Here is a 22,158-nt window from a genome sequence, read left to right on the forward strand (position 1 = left end):
GATTTTGATCGTAAAAACCATCAATTTGAATGAAATAGACCATGAGAAGAGGAACAAGAGGAAAGGCGTGTGAAAGAGAGAACATCGGCGACGTCGGATCTAGACATAGTAGGTGATAGGCGTGTCACGTACCCAACAAAAATAACCGAACTAACTCTACTATGTAGTTGAGCAAGTACGGGTGGAATCCCAAGAGACTAAGGACTAACTAATTAAACAGACTCAAATTAATACTAAGCAAGTAACCAATCAATATCGAGAAAACTATACTATAACAATTCCCGAACCGGAAATCAAAGCCCAACTCCTTCACGCCATTCTCTCTCCCCCTCCTTCCCCAATTTCTTCTCGTTGCTGGCGAAATCAAGGTAATCTACCTCCCCAAACTAACCTATGTCCAGATCTAAATCATCCCCACCCTAACCCTAAACCCGCCTAAGCTGGCCACAACCACCACAAACCCAGCGCCACCTACCTACCACACGCACAACCAACACCACTACCCCCATATCAGACCACCACTACCTAAAAAAAAATTATAATAAATTAATGCATAAGGGTAAACATATCTTATGAAATCTTCAACTTTTGGTTTATATGGTTAAATTCGACCATGAAAACCCCGGATGTAGAGTTTTCATGGTCGAATTCGACCTAAAAACCCATTAATTTGTTGTGCCGTGGTTAAATTCGATCAAAAGCCGTGGGGAGGGGGTTTCATGGGCGGTTGATGTTGGTGTTTCTTGGGGAGAGAGAGGAGGACAGAGAGAGAAGATGAGGACAGAGAGAGGGAAAGAAAAGGAAGAAGAAAAGAGAAAGAGGAGGGAGAAAAAAAAAAGAAACCGAGAAAGAGGAGCGAGAAGGTAGGCGGAGATGAGAGAGAAAGAGAATGAGGAGATTAGAGGTGAAATAATGAGAAGAGGGGAGAGGAGAGGAGAGAGAATTAGGTTGGTTTTTTTTATTAAATTTTTTTTATTTATCTATTTGATTTAATTTTTATTTTTTGGTGGCTGACGAGGAGGTAGTTAGGGTGGCTAAGGAGGGAGTGGTGGTCGGAAGGTGATAGCGAGGATGGCTGGATCTCACTAATGGAATTACTAAGGGTTAAATAGCAGCAATTTTTAAAAAACTTGCTTTTATATGGTACTCCCTCCGTCTCCGAAAGAACGATCCATTTGGGGTGATTTCGCGGGTATTAAGAAACTTTATTTGCAAGTACAAATGTATTGGAAAATACAAGTAATTAATAATTTTCAAGTACAAATGTATGGTAAAACACAAGAAAAATTAATGGTGGCAGGAGAGAGAAAAAAAGTTTAGAAATTTAGAGAGGAGATGACACAAAGATCTGAAAAAATACAAGGGTAAAATAGGAAGAAGGAGCTATATGACAAAATATTTGAGGATATATTGGTAATTTTGTGATTTTAATAGATGTTGGGAAAAACAAAAGAGTTATTCTTTTTGGGACTAAAATTAGGCTAAACGGGTCGTTTTTTCGGGGACGGAGGGAGTAGTAAAATAAAATAATTTTTTTTTTCGATACTAAAAATGAAATGCATGTGTTTTTACTGCTAGCAAAAATGAAAATTTCCTAAAAATTATGTAGTATCAATTTTTCATTATTGTAAGGGGGTGTTTGGTAAATGGGAATTGAGGGTGGGAATGGGATTTTTAATCCCAAATTTTTAAAAAAATCTCTTGTTTATTAAAGGAGATTGGGAATAAAAAAAGGGAATGAGAATGAGAATAAATGGGGCGAATTCCCACCAATTTATTACTTAGGAAGGGTAGGTAATAAATGTGTGGGAATGGGAATAAGTGGAAAATCATTTTTTTGCCATTAATGAAAAGAATGGAGAAGAAAGATTAGTAAGAGTAGTTTTGTATTTTTGTTATTTATTCCTTATCTATTCTCATCCACTATCCAAACAAAGTATTGTTTTTATATATTCCCAACAATCAATTCTCAATCCCGTTCCCACATTTTAATCCCCAAACTCCCATTCCCATATCCCAAACGCTCGTAAATAGATTTTTTTTTTTTTTTTTTTTTTTTTTTTTTTTTTTTTTTACGGGAAGCAATCACTTATTATAAATCAAACCATGAGGCTCAAATCAGCCACCGCAAATTCAGTTACATTAGGAGGAAATTCCTCCATCCAAATACGAAAGCCAACAAAATTGATACTACACTTAGCAAGGGCATGAGCAACTTTGTTCCCACCTCTCTTCACAAAAGAATAAGAGCAACTCTGACACAATCGAGCAAGCTTCAATATATCATTAACAATCACCCCAAAAGCCGTAGGGGTAGTCAAACCTTTCACAAGATGGTTTTTCAAGCAATCCGTTTCCAAGCTAACACACCTAAACCCAGCCTCCATTGCAATATATAACGAATGGCGCATCGCTAAGGCCTCTACCACATCCACATCAAAACAACCATCAATTTTACTACAAGTAGAAGCAACCACATCCCCAACCGAGTCACGCACAACACCTCCCAAGCCCACCCCATTAGGAGAAAAAATTGCAGCATCGGAATTGATTTTGATTATCCCAGCCGGGGGGGGGGGGGTTTCCACACACACTCAAAGGTTGGAGGGGAAGGATTAGTATTGCATACCTCTTTGGCGTGTTCGAACTCACCCACCATACCTACAGCTTTGCGAATCACTTCGATTTTATCAAGCCTTTTCCTATCAAAAGCCCATCTATTTCGACGAAGCCAAACTCCCCAAGCAATGCACCAGAAAATACACCACCAACCCGGGTCTTTGTACTTCACTCTCACCGAGCAGCACCACTCTCGAAAGCTATCCCCTGCATAATTTCCCACCTCCAAACGCAAAGGGGAAGTGTACCAAATAAACCTTGCATATTCACAATGCACCAACATATGCATCATACTCTCACAGCATTCACCACACATAGAACAACGCACATCAACCTCCATACCTCGACGAGCCAGATTACTACGAACAGCCACAACAACGCATCCTTGATAGCCCTCCACGCAAAAAGTTTAAATTTTTGTGGAATTTCAGCACGCCATATAGCTCTCCAGTCGAAAGACACTTCCCCATTCGATGTTGCGGCCATATCACGCATTTGCTCATCGGTGATTAAAATATACGCACTTATCACCGAAAAATTCCCATCCTTTGTAAAATGCCACGACCATGAATCTTTGCAATCAAAGAGAGGGATAGGAATACATCGAATGTTGCTCACCTCTATTTTAGAAAAATTAGCATTAAGGACATTTAAATCCCACTCCCTATTACTCCATAATTGACGAACATAGTTGAGATCTTGAGCATCATCACTTCGACAGGAGGCAACAGTGAACCTTGGCAGATTTGGCACCCAGGGGTCACTCCATATGTTGATAGTAGCTCCATCCCCTACATTCTTTCTAACGCCTTTGAGAAGAACCTCACGAGCCCCTAAAATGGACCTCCACGTATAACTCGAATTCAAGTTAATTTTTGCCTCCAAGAACGATGAGTGAGGAAAATACTTCCCTTTTAAAACCTTGGCCATCAAAGAGTCTTGATTAGAAAGAATACGCTATGCTTGCTTCGCTAGAAGGGCCTTATTAAAATTCCTCATATTTTGAAATCCGAGACCCCCTTGATTCTTCGAGGAGTATATTTTCTCCCAAGCAACCCAGTGTAGGGAATAATTTCAAGCTTTAATCCCACTAGCTTGAACCCCACTGTGATCATACACTAAAGTACGGTGGCGTCCAAAAGGGAAGAAGATAGAGCAAAAGAGTCGCCAACAAGTTTTTTTAGGAACTTGTAAACCGTTCATAGGATGAAGGTTACACCCCTTAACGATCCAAGAGATCGTCAACTCCATAAGGTCTTGAACCAAATAAGGGTTCGGGGATGAAGGTACAAATCCAACCTAAAAGAGATTGAACCTACCCTAATAATAGGCCTCTACTTTATTCTGATCGTATTCATGTGCGCTTTCTGACTAACATGCAAGCAATAGATTAACCCTAAACCTGTTTAATCTACGTTGGTTGAATTTAATGCACAAATAAACTATTATTGGCGATCACTTGAATTATAATCACAATTAACCCTAAACAAGATTATTAATTATCTTATTAATCGTGATTACAAGTACAAATTCCCTTTAAACATGCATAAAAGGCGTGATCAATCAATAACAAAATAAAATATAATATATATAAAGCAACAATAATAATAATAATAATAAAATAATCATCATCAAAATAATAATAATAATCATATTCATAATCATCATAAATTATAACAATTATAATCATAATCATGTTCATGTTAATATTAAAGCATAATAATAGTAGCAAGATCCTAGGCATGATACTAACAAGATTAATAACAAACCCTAGCATGTCACTAAGCAATAAAAATCAAGTCTTTAGCCCTAACATGATACTAACAATCATAAGTATTAGGAAGAACATAGGAAGCATCATAACAATCATATTTGATATTAAAATTACCCTAGACATGATACTAGGAATATCATAATAACAATGTAAACATGATTTCTAAATCATAATATCAATAAATCAATTAAAGCACTTACTTTGATGCTTCGTACCTCTTTCTAATAACAAAATACACACGTTAGTAACTTCAAGGAAAATAATAAACAACAATCAAATTAAATAATTGAAATAGAGATTTGGGACCAAACCCTCATAAATTAAAACCTTTCACGTCTAGGGCGAAGGCAACTTCGAATATGGCTAGGTGTATCTAAGTCTTGCGAATGCGAAATTTTGTATTTGAGAAAAGGCTAGTTTAGAAAAAAAGAGAGAGAGAGAGAAAATAATCAAGAAAATCTTGATGAGAGTTGGTGAATTGAAATAAGAATTGATGAAATCTGGTTATCGAAAACGGAGTTTTAATACGTTACTTATAGAGAAAATCAGCCAAAAAGATAAAATTAACAAAATAGAGTTTGGCGCATGCAAAACGAGGTTGGCGCCATACATTGGCTATTGGCGCCAGGCGCCAATGGCTAGCACCAGGCGCCAGGCCTGGTTCCAGGCGCCAAGCCTGTTTTTAACGCGTTTTTGTTTTTATCATATCTTTTGATCCAAAAGTCCAAATAAGGCATATAATATGTCGTTGGAAAGCTATTAAAGTCTAATTTCCAACCCAATTAGAATCAGATTAAAATATTTTGTAGATAAAAAGATATGGCCAAAATAGTGGAAGGGTAGCAGTTTTGGATAAAGTTTCATGTCTCATTTATATCTTTTTCGTTATAACTCGGATTTAATATTATAATATATCATTGGAAAAATAATTTCAAGATATATCCAACCATATAAAATTTGGATAAATATTATGAGGCACGAAAATAAAATCTGAATATATTCCACTTTGTACAAAACAAGGATTTTTAAATGGAGTAGTTTTATTCAATTTCAAACTCTTTAAAACATAATTATCAATCCTAACTCCATTAGGATTTAAAAGAACCTTCTAGAGTATTCTAAAAACTATAATAAATCCTAATAGCTTTAGGAATGATAATTAATAATAGGCCCTCCTCTAGATTATTGGGTCGCATATAAAAACCAAATCGGGCCCAGTTTAGTATTTTGGCCATAACTTCCTCGATATTCATCGGAATTGGGCTTATAATATATCGTTAGAAAGGTCTTTTCAAACCCCATCCAACTACACCATTATTGGATCCTTATCATGGACCAACCAAACTAGATTGACTATTTTCTTAAAATAAGTTTTCAAAAACAGAGAGAAGAGAAAAGAATTAAAACTATCCACAACACTAAACTTTTCACACTTTGACTTCATTCGATTTGATTCGACGTGAAAGGTACTCATCACTGGTTTTAGTTTTGGGGAGACACAAATGGGTGTCTACACCCAACAAATCTTCTTCTCCTCCCCTTTTTGCCCCCCAAAAAATTATCTACATAATTTTTCCACCATCTCTAAAATACTAGCCGGAATTAGGAAGCATTGCATAACATAAGACGGGATAGCTTGGGCAATAGATTTAATCAAAATTTCCTTCCCGGCTTGAGATAAGTACTTCTCTTTCCACCCTTTAAGTTTCTTCCAAATCGGATCCTGAATATTCTGAAAAACTTGTTTCTTCGATCCACCAATGTAAGTTGGTAAACCAAGATATTTATCATGTCCCTCGACAGCCTTAAAAGACAACTTCATCCGAAGCATGTTTTTCCATTCTTGCTCAATGTTTCGGCTAAAAGACACCTTCGATTTATCCATATTCAGTTTCTGACCCGAAGCCACTTCATAAGTAGAAAGAATACCAAGTACCGTATCAACTTCCTCCTCTGTCGCTCTCACAAACAGCATGCTATCATTCGCAAAAAATAAGTGGGAAATAGGTTGTACATGTCTCCCAATTTTAACCCCGTGAATGAGCTTCCTACTTTCTGCATCTCTAAGCAAAGCCAACAAACCCTCTGCACACAAAATAAACAAGAAAGGAGAGATGGGATCACCCTGTCTAAGTCCCCGACTAGACTTGAATTTTCTCGACGGCTGGCCATTCACAAGCACATCAAACGAGGCATTACTAACACACTTCATGATCAGAGCTACAAAATATTCTGGCATTCCCAATTTTAGCATCATTTTCTGCAAAAATTCCCATTCTACTCTGTCATACGCCTTGCTCATGTCAAGTTTAAGGCCCAAATAGTCTTTCTTTCCTTTTTTTTTTTCTTTCTGAGGTAATGAAAACACTCATAAGCCACCAACACATTATCCGTAATCAGCCGACCCGGAACAAAACCACTCTGTGACTCATGAATAATATACGGAAGCACCAACTTCAATCTATTTGCAAGCATCTTAGTGACAATTTTATACAAAACATTACACAAACTTATCGGTCTATAATCAACAGGAGACTCACACTTTTTTTTTCGGAATTAGCACAATGTGAGTCTGATTAATAGAACCTACATCCCATCATTATTCACAATATCTAACACTTTTGCAACTACATCAATTCCCACAATATCCCAAAATTTCTGATAAAAAATTGCAGACATACCATCGGGCCCAGGGGCCTTTGTAGGGTGCATTTGGAATAGGGCCGTGCGAACCTCCTCAGCATGAAATGGGGCATTTAAAGTCGTGTATTGTCTCTCATCTATGATAGGTACGACTTTTTCCATCACAGGCTCTGTCTTAATGTTGCTGCTTCTAGCAAAAAGATCCACAAAATAGCTCACAAAAGTTTCTGAAATTTGCTCTTCACTGTCATATGAGTTGCTCGCCGCATCTTTTATGTGAGCAATATTGTTTCGTGCTTCTCGTTGCTTGGCCTTTTGATGAAAAAAAACGTATTTTTGTCACCGTGCTTCAACCAATCTTGCCTACTACGCTGCTTCCAACACATTTCTTCCCTCTTTTCCAACTCATCCATCCGATCATCAAGAGCCCTCATTTGGGAAATCACCTCCTCCGATTGATACTCACCCATCAAGAATTTCATTTGGGCTTTACATGCATCTAGCTCTTTTACAAAATCTCCAAATTTCTCCCTACTCCAAGCACTAAGCCTCGCAGAAGTAAAGGTTATTTTTGAACACAAGTCCCCTCCATACTCCCAAGCAGATGAGATTATCTCAGCACAATTTTCATCTCGTAGCCACATTCCTCAAAACGATACAATTTTTTTTCTTTTTTTCTTTTGTTTAGGAACAGCTTCTTTGATGCATACAAGAATAGGTAAGTGATCGGACCTTCTCTTCGTAAGATGCGTGACAAAAGATCCCAAAAATAAATCCCTCCAAGCCCGGTTTGCAAGGAATCTATCTAATCTTTCTTGAATATTCTCCACCCCACCTCTATTATTGGTCCATGTAAAATCATGACCAATAAAACCCAAATCTTCCAACTGGCAAGCAGTCACAGCATTACGAAAGATGGCAGCTTCCTCAAGGCAAAAGTCACGGCCTCCTTGCTTCTCCCTCGAGTGCAGCATCAAATTGAAATCACCCCCCACAAGCCATGGTTTGTTTGAAACATCCCACAACCCCTCCATGAGTAACTTCGTTTGATATTTATTTTACTCCTCGGGATGACCGTAAACACCACTCATCATACTCCTTCGACCTTACCCACGCATCTATGTGATTAATATAATATGTCCTCAACGACATATCTACTCCATCTTTCCAGAACAAAGCCAGACCCCCCTTTCTACCTCTCCCTTCTCCCTCACACTCAACAATAAAGCCCGAGGTGAAATTTGTTTTATTTTTAATTTTTTCCATCTCAAAAGCTTTTAACTTAGTCTCCGAAAGAAAAACAATCTGGGGATTCTCAAGAAAAACTATGCGTTTTAACGCATTTACTGCAGCCACACTCCCCAAGCCCCTGCAGTTCCAAGAGAGGATGTAACTCATTTGTCACCGAGAGCCCAAATAGTGGGGCTCGCCACATTTTCATCAGACATAGACGTCACTCTTCTCTTATTCCCTTCCAATTCCTCACCACCCTTCATTTCAGCATTATTATTAGTGTCACACTCCTTCCTTTTACCTCCAGCAAGAGCAACACCACTCCCCATACTATGATCGTCATCCCTCAACAACCTTCTCCATCCCTTCGAAATCTTCCCACTGCCCTCACCACTGCTGCCCTTAGTTATAAGCTTATCATGCTCCATCTCCGAAATAATCCTACTGGTAAAACGAAATATACTACTCCCCAAATCTTCCCCTTGCGCCACCTGAGAATCATTACTCTCAATAGGATTTTTCAAGCATAAACCCACCTCTCCAATCTTACTAACCATCTCCTGTAATTGAGCAGAAACTTCAGAGTTCACAGGAGACTTCTTCGGTTTTGTTACAAACAAGGCTCTCGCTGATTTGTTTTGTTCCAACCCCTCTTTATCCTCTCTAAGACCCATACTATACTTCCAAGGAGATGCTTTCATCCAGGCACCAAAAGAAATGTTCGGGTTATCGGCTTCTTTATGGTCATCACAGTCCTTAATCCCATGTCCCATGAGTCCACAAAAGTAACAGAACAACGGAGGCTTCTCATATTTTATCTCAAACGATTCCTCAATTCCTCCCATAAGCTTTAATTTCACATGTTTAGCAAGAGATTTTCTAACATCAATCAACAATCGAATGTATTGATTTATCAATGCCCACACGAGCATCACTGTCCAGTTTAATCAACACACCCAATTTGTTGCCAATTTTCTCAAGATTAGCAATACTTAGACTTCCTTTTAGAGGGAGATTATAGATTCTAACCCACATTGGCAAGTGAAAGAGTCGGATATCAGAAGGTTTTACCGAGTCCGTCGTCTCCCCAAGAAGAAGCGCATGTTTGTCAAAATGCCAAGATTGCTCTTCGAGGACTCTATGTTTGTCACGCCAGTGATAGAATTGGAACATGAAGAGGTTCTTGCCAATATTTGTGATGTCCACACCATACTTAGGTTGCCAGACTCCTTTGATTGTGGAAATAAAAGCATTGGTATTGACATTACGGTTCGTCCAAATCTTCCCAACAAGGGCAAGTTCTACACGAGCGTCTTCATCGTCCTCACCAACATCATCCCAGTCAATAGCATCATTTAAATCAGAATTGGAAGATTCACCTTTGTTTTTTGTCACATCCCCTTCCTTCTCACCAATAGCTAGGGTTTGTGATTTTTCGGCCATAATTGGAAAAAACAGAAAAACAGAACAAAAGGAAACAGAGCAAAGAAGCAGGAAACAATCGCGAAATCAACAGGAAAACTCGATCAAAAATCGAGAAACACCTTGAAAAACAGGAAAACCTAGCCCTAAGCGACTAGAAGAAACCCTCCCAAGGAAAACCTAGAGGGAAATTTTTTTATTTGTAATTGTCACGCTCGTAAATAGATTGGTTCATCACAAAACCTTAAAACCATGAACATTAATGTAATGTACTCCGTATGAGGGGTTATGCTAGAAGAGGTTTTAGTTTCTTCATCTCCCACTTCACTCAACGTCCTGTTATAGTCTCTATCCCTTCAACACCTTTACATTTCACTCCTTTTTCCCATTTCAGATTCTGGGTTTCTGGAAAAACCAGGTTTTTATCTGAAAAAACCAGGTTTTCTTCATCATCTCTTCAAGTTATGGGGCTTCAATCAGATTCTGTTGATGGGGTTTCTTTGGAATGGCCTGCTAAGAAAGTTCGAGACACTTTCATCAAATATTTTGAAGGAAAAAACCATGCTTTCTGGAAATCAAGCCCTGTTGTTCCTGTTAATGATCCTACTTTGCTCTTTGCTAATGCTGGTTTGTGTTCTTTCCTCCTATTATTATTGTTTGTATCTTGAATTTGATTAGTAATTTCAATTTGTCTATTGGGTAATTAGGTTTAATGTGTCTCAATTAATCAATTAAATTAACAAGACGAATAAATCAATCAAATTAACAAAATGAATTAATTAAATATTGGGTTGGTAAGAAAATGGTGGAAGAGGGGAGTTGTTTATAGCAGACAGATAGCTTGAGGACATATGCTGGTTGTCGTCACCATTATCGAATTATATGTTGAGGACATATGCTGGTTGTCGTCGCCGTTATTGGTTTATATGTTGAGGACATATGCTGGTTGTTTAGTGCTGATTATAATTTTGCTATTTACAGTAAGGTTCATAGTATCATAATTGTCTGATTGAACAGGTATGAATCAGTTCAAGCCGATTTTTCTGGGGAACGTCGATCCTAACAGTCCTTTGAGCGAATTGAAGCGAGCTTGCAACACTCAAAAGTGTATTCGAGCTGGTGGGAAGCACAATGATCTCGACGATGTTGGGAAGGATACTTACCATCATACATTCTTTGAAATGCTTGGCAATTGGTCCTTTGGTGATTACTTTAAGAAAGAGGCCATTCAATGGGCCTGAGAACTCCTGACCAAGGCAACTATTCAGACTTGATTTTCTATGCTGTTTTAAATTCTATTTGTTAGCATAATGTGAAAAAGGTTTTGACATAATATTGGTAGTAAAATTTTGTGCTCTCGTACTGCTGACAGGTTTATGGCCTTCCTGCTAATCAAATTTATGCTACCTATTTCGGTGGAGATGAGAAAGCAGGACTTGTTGCTGACACGGAGGCCAAGGAGATTTGGCTCAACTACTTGCCTCCTGAGCGTGTGTTACCTTTTGGTTGCAAGGTATCTTTTCAGAACTCTTAACAGAATTTATCTCCGTACTTTTATGAGTTAAACTTAAAATTTGGATGTTAAAGAACAGTTATTAGTTATTACTACATCAAGGTCCAAAAAACCTTTTTCTCTGCGCTTATGGAAAGTTCTTTCACGAAGTATCTTGTCCCCTTTTATGATGTTTCTGAGGTTTTGATTCTTGGAATGCTGTGCCCACCCAGCTGCTCTTAGCAGTTGTAGATGAATACTCAATTGATTATTAATTAGGCCAACTGCTAGGACCTTTAAACTTTTTATAGTAGTATACAGTGTTTCTATAGTTAAGCTACAGTTCCTACTCGTATCACACTGTGGAAATTGTTGCCTTGTGATAGTAATAGGTGTCAATTTACAACTTAATTGGCTTTGGTTGCTGATTCAATCCTAAAAAGGGTCTTGAATTTGGTCAACTGGTAGAATCACCATCTGGTTGCAAAATCCTTTGCCATGCTAGAAAACTACTGTGTGATAAATACTCACATATAATATTTGAGATAAATTACGAGTCCTGGCTTGTCATATGGATCATTTTATTCTTAACACCTACCTATTTAAGGAGAGAATAGATAAGGACATAAGGTAATACATTAATTTTTGTATGCAAAACAATAATCATCAGAGCCTTAATCCTAAAGATAGGTCCAGCTCATGAATTAAGATTTTATCTCCTGTACTCTCTAACCATGATCCTCTCCTTCCGTTCCCTTTTGTCCAATTTCATATGCTTCTGGAAAACCAACCTCTTCATGTCCTTCTCAACTTCTTCCATCCTAGTCATCTTTGGTCTTCTTCTGTCTTTTTTGAGATCCTCTTGTTCCTTCCCGTCTGACATGCCAAAGATGACTAAATGTTATATGGTGACATGACTGACATCCTAGGATGCTATAAGCTTTAAACTTTACAGCCTGACTAGGGTGGCTACAGCTAGATATCAATTTCCTTATATATTAGTTGAAGGGGGGAAGAAATCCTGTCATCCTTCTTTCATCCTATCCATGTGAAAATCTCGCTTTTGCACAGTTATTAGGAGTTCCGAGAATGTATGATAAGATTTTCTGCAAGCTCTTTGATTAGTCCAAGAAGTATCTCTTCAATTCAAATGACATATTTTCCCTGGGAAGTACTGGAAATTTTACCTTTTAAGAGATGACATCTGAAACTCTCATACAATTTGGGACATTCCTAAATGGAAGCCGTGTCACTTTATCTGCCTCATAATATCAGGTCACCTCACAAATTTATCACATTAATTAAGTTATGTCATTTAAGAAATTGATGCACTGTTATTTTTAATTATATCAAAGCACTTTGTCAGTTCTTAATACCAATGATACCAAAGGAGTAACTAACATTATTTATATACTTGTGCATAATCTTGAAAAGCAAGTTATTAGGGAAGGAGAGGTTTGCATTTTTATCTTTTCTGAACTATTTTGTGATTATTTTGAATGCCTTGTATCCGAGCCTTATTAGGCATGTATTTGTTGATTAGTGGTTCTTGCTTTTGTAATTTAGTTCTAATATATGTGGCCGGATGTTTGTATGGAATAGGACAACTTCTGGGAGATGGGCGATACTGGTCCTTGTGGACCTTGTACTGAGATTCACTTCGATAGGATTGGGAATCGTGATGCTGCATCACTGGTTAATAATGATGACCCTACATGTATCGAGATTTGGAATCTTGTATTTATTCAGGTATGCTTTTGTCAAATATATTTTGTGGAGTAGGCCTTGTTTCCTGTCTATTTGATTCTGCAACGAACAAACAATTATACTATGTATACTGTTATTCTAGTTAAAATGTTGAATTTCTTGATCTTTGATATTGATCTGCTACCCATCTTTAGAATTAATACTCCCGTATGCTTTATGACAAAAAGTTTTTTCATTTTAGAGAATTGTTTCCCAGATACTTTGGTTTGCTGCTAACATATGGATTCTTTTATTTATGGTAGTTTAACAGAGAAACTGACGGTTCCCTGAAATCCCTTCCTGCAAAACACGTTGATACGGGAATGGGTTTTGAAAGATTGACATCGATTCTTCAGAATAAGATGAGTAATTATGATACTGATGTCTTCATACCCTTGTTCGATGCTATTCAACAGGTATCAGATGACTTAAAGCATTCTTATTGTTTTTTTATTTGTCTGTGTTTGAGAAAACATTCTCCTGGTTTATGGACATAATATTTCTTTGCCAATGTCTTAGATAAATTTAATTTTCAGACTCGTTATATGGTAGCAAAGTTTTTGATGAGTTCTTTGCTATAATGCTTAGAATCAGATACACGTATGAGACTTGGATACGAATCCAAGAGTCTGTCATAGAGAACTCTTAGCTTGAAGATAATGGGACACAGTAAAGTGTCTGGTGTTACAATGGGAGATGAGGGAAAGCATCCTTTTTTATACATGCATGTACAATAATATAATATTTAATCTTTCCACATTTATCGAAATTAGAGCATCACTGGTCCTCTGTCCCTCCTTTAATCATCTTCATGGCCTTTTTTTTTTTAATAAGGAAAAAATAACCAGGTTAAGCCCTTGCAATAGACTGGCTATTCAAGCTTAAGATAAGCAGAAAATATAGAAAATAAATGAAAAACAGGGGAAAGTTGAGGGCTTTAATCGAAAGATTTAAACTTGGCGGCTACAATGGGATATCAAGCAAGATACTCTCTTGGAGGCTACTCTACTGTTCTATAGCTAGGCTACACTCTACTAATCACCAAAATCAACCTACATCACTATTACATTGCTTTTCTTTTTATACCTTTACTATTCCTTACAAAAATGCCCTAATCATTGAGGCCTTTGTCCTTTTTTGTGACAAGGTGACTGCAGTCATCCTTACCACCTTTTAGAGGAATTTTAATTTGTTTTGTCATTTAGCTGTGGTCCTTGTTGCCTTTGTTGCTGCTCTTGATCCTGCTCCATAACTTGCTGTTGCTTGTGCCTTCTTGTGTACACCTTCATAGGCTGCTGTACCCGATACATCACAGCCCTTTGGAAGGGCCATCCTAACTCATCCTTGCGGATGATAAGGGAGAGGGAGGGGTTTAAAGAAACCCCTTCGCCACCAAAAAATCCGCCGCTTGATTATCCTCCCGGTATCTTCACGGCCAGTATAGTTTATTGTTGATTTGGCTATAAAACTATTAGTTAAGTATCTTTGTCAACTGATGAATCATTATTCCCCTGCTTTCGACTTCTATTTGTGCTTTCCATGTACAGGGACAGATCTTTCTATAGGGGTCGTCTAAGCCTGACCCCTGATATAAAACCAAAATATGTTGCCTGAAAGAATAAGCCTGCTGATCAATAATTGACTGATGATGTACACTGTTATTTATTTATTTTTTTAATTTATTTATTTAATTTATTTTAGTTCTTTTTTAATGTTTTTTTTTTGGGGGTGGGGTTGGGGAGTATTATTTATGTTGTTCACTAATTAAAAGGATACCATCTGAAGGAAGACAAAGGAGTGTTACTTATTACTAGAGCTAAGAAATCAGATATATGAATGCCCAATGCTTGCCTACTTAGGCCGTGGGGCTTACATGCATCACTGAATCTGTGACTTTATTGGAAGCATGACCTGCAGTTAATCTGAAACATGGTCCTAGTGCTCACCTATCTTTAAATTTTGCTGTTACTGTATTTGTTTGAATTCTTATATTTTGAATCTTCATCAGGAAGTGAAAAATGTATTTATTGTAATTATAAAAAGTAGATGACAGCTGATCATAATTCATGAATTTGGGATTAAATTCTTTGGTAATTGTTTAGATTCTGTCTTAAACATGCACAATGCAACATGCGTACATGTTTCGTCTTGTGGTCGTACATGCTATCAAACAGCTGTACTTTGACATTGATTTTTGTTGTAATTTTGAAGTTAAAACATCATAGATATATTACATTAGAAAATAAATATATAATTTGTAGGTTAATCTTGTCTGGTTAGGGAATATTGATCTCATATTTGCCTCTTCTAAAGAGAAAATTTAGTAACTATCTCATGTATCATGATTTTGATGATTATTTAAGTAGATTTATTATTTCCTTTATAGGGTCTTCAGAAGTATTTAAATTGATTCATTATTGTTAGCTTGTTGACTTAGCCCTGAAATTTATGGATCTACAACTACGTTGGATTGGTAGTTATTTTAGTTGGAATCAGAAACTAGCTATGCAAAATTTGATTGTAGTGGTTAGTTGGATATGTAAGGCTTCATATGCTGTGTACATTTCAGAATACAATCATATACTTCGTATTTAGTAGTAGATAGGATTAAGACTCTCATGCTGGGTTCTATTTTGGGTTTTGTGGTTTGAAGAAAAATAGTTGTAATAACATGTATAGACACTTAACTAGATTTAACTTGTAATGCAGGTAATGAGGGTCGTGAATATGTATTAAGGCGCATTCTTCGTCGTGCTGTTCGTTATGGAAATGAAGTACTAAATGCCAAAGAAGGGTTTTTTAATGGGTAAGAAAGAATAACATACTTTTTATTCAATCATTCTTCTAGCTTGAATTATCATTTTCCATATTTTCTTCCCATGAATAATGCTGTATTTTATCCTTAATTCTATTCCTACAAACACATATTATGTGAACACATGATTGGCTGCAGGTTGGTACCTACTCTGGTGAATTTGATGGATGATATTTTCCCGGAGCTGAAGCAGCACGAGAAACATATCAAAGATGTCATTGCAGCTGAGGAGACTAGTTTTGGGAAAACATTGCTTAAGGTGAGAAATACATTTGCTAGCAATGACATGTTTTCTTGGTTGCAAAGCTATAAGGAGATGGGTAACAACTTATGCGATGAGGACTAATGGGGGTTCATTATTAAATTGCTTATGCTATGCTTAACAACCAAGTGATGGTACATAAATTGGTCAAAGTCTTAAAGGAAATTAGGAACTGTCCTTTTAAAGGAATTTTAAATCCCAGCTTAGATCAGGTCTAGCTGAATCCTGTAGTAGTTTGTTTGCATTTATGGCTAGGCTGTGCTTTAACTCTTACAAATGATGGTCAATATGTAACCAGGGTATCGAAAAATTTAAGAAGGCTGCCCAGGAGGTTGATGGGAAGACATTGAGTGGCCAGGTAGAATGCTTTCCTTTGGTATTTGCATATGCTCCTTTTCTACTGTGGGTTTCTTCTGGCATGTGCACTCTTTATTTTTGTGTATGATATTTGAATGAGGTTTTATCTTTTGCTAAATCTACTTTCCTACTAACTTTTTTTTTTTTTAAAAAAAAATTAGGCTGTATCAGCCACAAATCCATCTGCGTTGATCGCAAAAGTCGTTTCGTGAGTTCGTGACACTACATCCATGATTTAAAAATCTTATTTATTGTTGTAATCTTAAACACCGACTTCAGTTGGGAGAGAATTGTTGGATTATCCAACACCTTTTTATCCCTGCTACTGTCACATCGACTGTATAGTATTGATTTTAAATGATAGTAATTCAACTGGTAAATATTCTATTATCTTTTGTCTGCAGCTTTTGTGCAATGAGCCCATAGCTTCACAAGTTGGTAAATAGCTGTTGCATAATAGAGCTGTCAATGATTCCTAAGTTGTGTCTTGCAGGATGCATTTTTATTGGGGGACACTTATGGCTTTCCATTAGATTTGACCCAGGTACTTGGTGTGATATTTTTACTTACATAAAAATGCAATCTTTCCATTTTGCATTTTTTTGACTCCTAATTCATGTTTCTCTCAAGTTAATGGCAGAGGAAAGAGGTTTGACTGTTGATACTAAAGGTTTTATTGATGCTATGGCGGAAGCAAGGGAAAGATCAAGAAGTGCTCAAAATAAGGTATTTTTTTTTCCTACTGATCAAAACTGGAGTTACATTGTGTTGGATGGGAAACCTGCTTTTTTGAATTCAAATTTCATGCCTCATGTGCATTGCTGATATATATATATATATAATTTTTGGTGGGTGTGGGGGGGGGGGGGGGGGTGGGTGGGTGGGTGGGGAGAGAAGGGGGGGGGGGGTGGATGGGGTGGGGGGGTTGACTGGTAAGAAATTTTAGTTTGTGAGAGACAATAGTTATGCAACTTTCCCTTTGTTGTGATCCCTTGTGGATTATTATGTAAACCTAACTTTCACTTTGATATCCTATAGCAAGCTGGTGGAGCAATTACCATGGATGCAAATGCGACGGCATTATTACACAACAATCAAGTTCCAACCAATTAAGCCCTTTTCTTTTTGCAACGGTTCTAGACGAATTAACTAGACCAATTCAAGATGAGGTTCCATGGTGTATGCTGTTCGCAGATGATATCGTTTTGGTGGATGAGACTAAGGATGGGGTTAATGTCAAGTTGGAGCAATGGAGGCAAAGGTTGGAATCTAGAGGGTTTAAGCTAAGTCGGAGTAAGACTGAATATTTGGTATGTCGTTTTGGCACTCAGAGGGGGACAAGCAATGAAGTGGTGAGTTTGGATGGAAAGGATTTGACCATGAGTGAATGTTTTAAGTACCTAGGGTCGATCATCCAGAAGAATGGTGACATTGATCAAGACGTGACCCACAGGATTAAGTCAGGGTGGCTTAAATGGAGAGCGGCCACGGGAGTGCTATGCGACCGCAGCATTCCCTTAAAGTTGAAGGGAAAATTCTACAGGACTGCCATAAGACCAGTGTTGCTCTATGGTACAGAATGTTGGGCTTCTAAGAAAGAGCATATTAAAAAGATGGAGGTTACGGAAATGCGCATGTTAAGGTGGATGTGTGGAAACACTTTAAGAGATAGAATCAGAAATGAGGTTATTCGCAAGAAAGTAGGTGTGGCGGGCATTGTAGATAAATTAAGGGAAAATCGTCTGCGTTGGTTTGGACATGTAAGACGGAGACCCGAGGGTGCACCGGTGCGAAGAGTGGAAGAGTGGGACCATGGAGGGATTAAACGAGGAAGAGGGAGACCAAAGATGACTTGGTTGGAAGGAGTGAGGAAGGATATGAAGTGCATGGATTTACGTGAGGATGAAGTTTTGGATCGTAAGAGATGGAGGAGAAAGATTTATGTTGATGACTACACGGAATAATCAAATTTGGTTCATGTTAGCCGACCCCACTTTTGGGATTAAGGCTTTGATTGATTGATTGATTGATTGAATCAAGTTCCAACCACTGACGACTCTAGCAAGTACATCTGGTTCAAGGTTAGTATATTCATTGTATTATTCAAGTAGTATTTCTGTTGATGGAAGCTAGGAACTTCGTGGCGTACATCACTTATATAAAGGGGAACTTGATAATGTAGATTTCTCATGCAAATATATGTATTTCAGGATCATGACAGCACCATTCGAGCTGTTTACACTGGATCTGAGTTTTTGGAATCTGCTGAAGCTGGCCAGGAAATTGGTGTTGTACTGGAGTCCACAAGTTTCTATGCTGAGCAAGGTGGTCAGGTATATTACCAGTAAAAATTGGTATTGGTCAAGCATGAATCACTTTCTGTTCTGGTTTTAGTTTACTAATATCTGATTAGTAGGTGTTCGATTTGATCTGAAGTGGCACACACATGATCGTTAATCTACTGTTAATCGCTTTATTATCTTCTATTTATATTTACAATGAAGCCAATTAATTCTTCTGTGCACTAACGTACATTTTATTTGTAGAGTACATTGTTATATTGTCTTCTAATCTTCTGTAGCTTTCATTGTCCAGCTACTGGATTTGAGTAGTTGATAAGAAAGTCCATCTGTTTGGATACACTGACAGCTTATCTTATTTATATTGCATGACTTACAGCTTTAAAAGTCAATTGCACTATATGCATACAAACATTGTACTGATGTTCAGGTCTCTAATTTGATCTCTTTTGTTTCAGATCTTTGACACTGGATCAATTGATGGCCCACATGGTAGTTTTAAAGTTTCTAATGTCCAAGCGTTTGGTGGTTTCGTTCTACATATTGGTTCTAGTGAAACTGGTAGATTATCTGTTGGTGATAAAGTCATTTGCAAGGTCATTTATCTATATAATACGCATCCCATTCATTCCTGTGGCCATGCTCTGCTTTTCCTTCTCACTTGTTTTTAATTTGGTTGTACAGGTGAACTATAATAGGCGTCAACTCATTGCCCCCAACCATACCTGTACTCACATGTTAAACTTTGCTCTCAGGGTAGGTTGCATCCTAATTTAACTTGTATTTATTTGTGGTTGTGTATCCTGTCTAAATGCTGTACATTTGTGGATTTGCAGGAAGTTCTTGGGACTCATGTTGATCAGAAGGGATCTATTGTCCTTCCTGAGAAATTAAGATATGATTTTTCTCATGGTAATGAATTTTCGTTGTTTTAGTAGGTTGTTTGCCATACTGCTAATTACGTATTAAGCTGAAAGCCATTGCTTTCCTCAACAGGCAAGCCTGTTCAAAGTGAAGAATTGAGGAAAATAGAAAGCATAGTGAATGAACAAATTAAAGCTGAATTAGATGTATATGCAAAAGAGGCAAAACTTACTGATGCCAAGCGTGTAAATGGTCTTAGAGCTGTATTTGGAGAAGTAAGCTTCTATTCTTTTGAAAGCAACATGTTATATTATTGTTTCTCATTATCAAATACCCAGTGAAAGACTGTGCCAACTGTTTCAGATATACCCTGATCCTGTGAGAATAGTATCAATTGGTAAAAAGGTGGAAGATCTCTTGGCCGATCCAGAAAAAGAAGAGTGGTCACAATACTCTGCTGAATTTTGTGGAGGTATTCTGTCTTCTTGACTTTTTATGTGTTCATTTTCAAAGATTTGAGTTATTTTGTACTAAAAATTGTTTTGTGGACTATGTAGGAACCCATATATCTAATACAAAAGAAGCTAAGGCATTTGCTCTTTTATCTGAGGAGGGAATTGCCAAAGGAATTCGTAGAGTGACTGCTGTTACATCTGACATTGCATTGGAAGCATTTAAATCGGCATGCTCCCTTGAGCAAGAAGTGATTGATGCATCAAACATTGAAGCAAGCTTGCTAGAGAAGGTTAGTTTGAAATATTATTATGTCATTCTTCTAACACTAAATCAATCTTAGCATTCAGTGCTGTTCTTTTTAAATGGTTGTCATTATTTGAGCCTCCTGCTACAGATATCTATGTGTTTGATGAGTGATGATTTATATTCTCTTTTGGTTCAGAAAGTCGCAGCTCTGAGAAGCAGTGTAGATGCAGCATCCATTCCAACAGCCAAGAAAAGTGATATTCGGCTGAAGATTTCCTTGCTTCAGGTATTGTCTTTGTTCTGATTAAGTTTACTAGCTTTTCTTGCTTGTTCTCCAACTCCATGACCTTCTGCATACATATTCATGTTCACGTCCTTTAATTTAGGACCAAGTGCGGAATGCACAGAAAAGATTGGCTGCTGAGAATCGTCAAAAAGTAGTCGAGACTGCCAGTGAGAGGGCAGAGGCTGCTGTTGCAGAGGGGAAGACCTTCTGCATCTCTCGTGTTGATGTTGGCGTAGATGCTTCTGCTGTCAAAATCCTCAAGGAAGCTATACAGGAAGTGATACAGGAGAAGGTTTGTGGCAATTGCGGTTTTGACTGCCTTGTCTTCCCCTTTTCATGGAATAGGTTTCTGTTTTATGGCTTTACTTTGCATTGGGTGCTTACTAACTTTGCTTTGTTGTGGCAAGCAGAAGATACCAATCATGGTCTTTAGTGTGGATGAATCTGCAAATAAGGCTATTGTTTATGCTGGAGTTCCCGGCAAGGACAACAAATGCGAGGGCTTAGAAGTGTCTGAATGGTTAACAGTTGCTTTGGGTCCACTAAAGGGAAAGGGCGGTAAAGGAAAAGGTGGTCTCGCTCAAGGCCAGGTTAGCAACCTTTTCACTAAGTGATGTATGCTTTCTTATTGCAACAACAACTACGTATTCCAAGTTTCCAACTAACTAAAAAGATGAAAAAAAAAAAAATTCATTTGTTTCTGCTGTAGCACATTGTTCATATTAGTTGGGATTTGAGTTATATCACACATGTGTAGTAACTAGTAAGTAGGATAAGAAAGATCTGTGATTCTGACGTCTGATGTCGTCTAGAGTTCTGATGGAAACGAAACAGGTCAGAGACTTTCCTAGCTTCAGCTTGTTTATTATCTTGCTCTGAACTTTTTTGGGACCGGTTGCTCAGGCAAGCATGCTAAGCAGTTGTAACCAGCAATTTTTTTATTTTAATATCATTTTTTTATTTTTTATTTATTTTTTTGAAGAAAAGTAACCAGCAAAATTAATCAAGAGATATGTCTACAAAATTAAGCTTTGCAAAATTGTTACTTTAGTTCCGTCAAATGTATACGCTCAAATTAAATTATACTGGAGAACAAAAATTCTCATGAAATGTCATTTTTGCTCTTTAGGGTACTGATGCATCAAATGTTGAGGAGGCCATAAAACTGGCAGTCAATTTCGCATCAATGAAGCTGAACTGTTAACTGCATATTGAGTATTGACAGATCAAACCGTATGGCTGCCTGTGCAATTCTGATTGCTGTTCCTCGGCCTTTATCCCTCAGCATGTTTTATGAAAATGGGTGATATTGAGCCATTTTTGCGATAAGGTGGCTTGCAGATTTATTACTTATTTATAGAATTACAATGTCATTTCATATCATATTTATACTAGCTTACAGATTTTCAAGAAAATGTATTTTACCTTTCCATATTGGGATTACTGAAGCTGTTACAATATTTAACCACTAATAGAGAAATGCCATATTTTTGTAGCCTGATGGAAGAATTGCTGTTGAATTAGATCTTATCATCTGTTGGAGAACCGTAGTTCCAAGTTAGTCATCCTGCAAGCTCGAGCACTAAAGATGTCATTTGGTAGTAATTTTGTCGAGTTTCTAAAAGAAAGGATGTTCTTTTTGA

At 37.4% G+C, this 22,158-nt stretch overlaps 2 protein-coding genes and 1 pseudogene across 3 annotated transcripts; 1 reads left to right on the forward strand and 2 right to left on the reverse strand.

Annotated features, from left to right (window-relative positions):
- Positions 1-2,099: 2,099 nt before the first annotated feature.
- Positions 2,100-2,908, reverse strand: LOC145557348 (uncharacterized). Its single transcript, XM_081618536.1, has 2 exons — positions 2,662-2,908; positions 2,100-2,503 (listed from the first exon to the last, which is right to left on the reverse strand). The coding sequence occupies exons 1-2, from the start codon at positions 2,906-2,908 to the stop codon at positions 2,100-2,102; spliced, it is 651 nt and encodes a 216-aa protein (XP_081474662.1).
- Positions 2,909-6,979: 4,071 nt separating this feature from the next.
- LOC145557349 (uncharacterized) lies at positions 6,980-7,680 on the reverse strand. Its single transcript, XM_081618537.1, has 2 exons — positions 7,367-7,680; positions 6,980-7,226 (listed from the first exon to the last, which is right to left on the reverse strand). The coding sequence occupies exons 1-2, from the start codon at positions 7,678-7,680 to the stop codon at positions 6,980-6,982; spliced, it is 561 nt and encodes a 186-aa protein (XP_081474663.1).
- Positions 7,681-9,969: 2,289 nt separating this feature from the next.
- On the forward strand, positions 9,970-22,010 carry LOC145557350 (alanine--tRNA ligase-like; annotated as a pseudogene). Its single transcript, XR_014092296.1, has 23 exons — positions 9,970-10,318; positions 10,709-10,947; positions 11,064-11,204; positions 12,786-12,932; positions 13,193-13,373; positions 15,639-15,735; positions 15,883-16,003; positions 16,305-16,364; positions 16,857-16,907; positions 16,994-17,089; positions 17,402-17,454; positions 18,396-18,444; positions 18,574-18,696; positions 19,122-19,259; positions 19,348-19,419; positions 19,500-19,575; positions 19,660-19,802; positions 19,891-19,999; positions 20,085-20,272; positions 20,426-20,515; positions 20,616-20,807; positions 20,926-21,105; positions 21,645-22,010. The product of XR_014092296.1 is annotated as an alanine--tRNA ligase-like (transcript).
- The last annotated feature ends 148 nt before the right edge of the window (positions 22,011-22,158 follow it).

The sequence above is a fragment of the Chenopodium album genome, chromosome 9 (genome assembly GCF_948465745.1).
Source record: "Chenopodium album chromosome 9, dcCheAlbu1.1, whole genome shotgun sequence".
NCBI lineage: Eukaryota > Viridiplantae > Streptophyta > Magnoliopsida > Caryophyllales > Amaranthaceae > Chenopodium > Chenopodium album.

Bases quoted from the DNA above. Each gene is read 5' to 3' on its own strand.
- LOC145557348 (XM_081618536.1), bottom strand. From the start codon at position 2,908: ATGCATATGTTGGTGCATTGTGAATATGCAAGGTTTATTTGGTACACT. The intron at 2,504-2,661 runs GTATGGTGGGTG...TGGGCTTGGGAG, and splicing joins AGTGATTCGCAAAGCTGTAG to GTGTTGTGCGTGACTCGGTT.
- LOC145557349 (XM_081618537.1), bottom strand. From the start codon at position 7,680: ATGTGGCTACGAGATGAAAATTGTGCTGAGATAATCTCATCTGCTTGG. The intron at 7,227-7,366 runs GTTTTTTTTCAT...TCTTTTTGCTAG, and splicing joins AAGCACGGTGACAAAAATAC to AAGCAGCAACATTAAGACAG.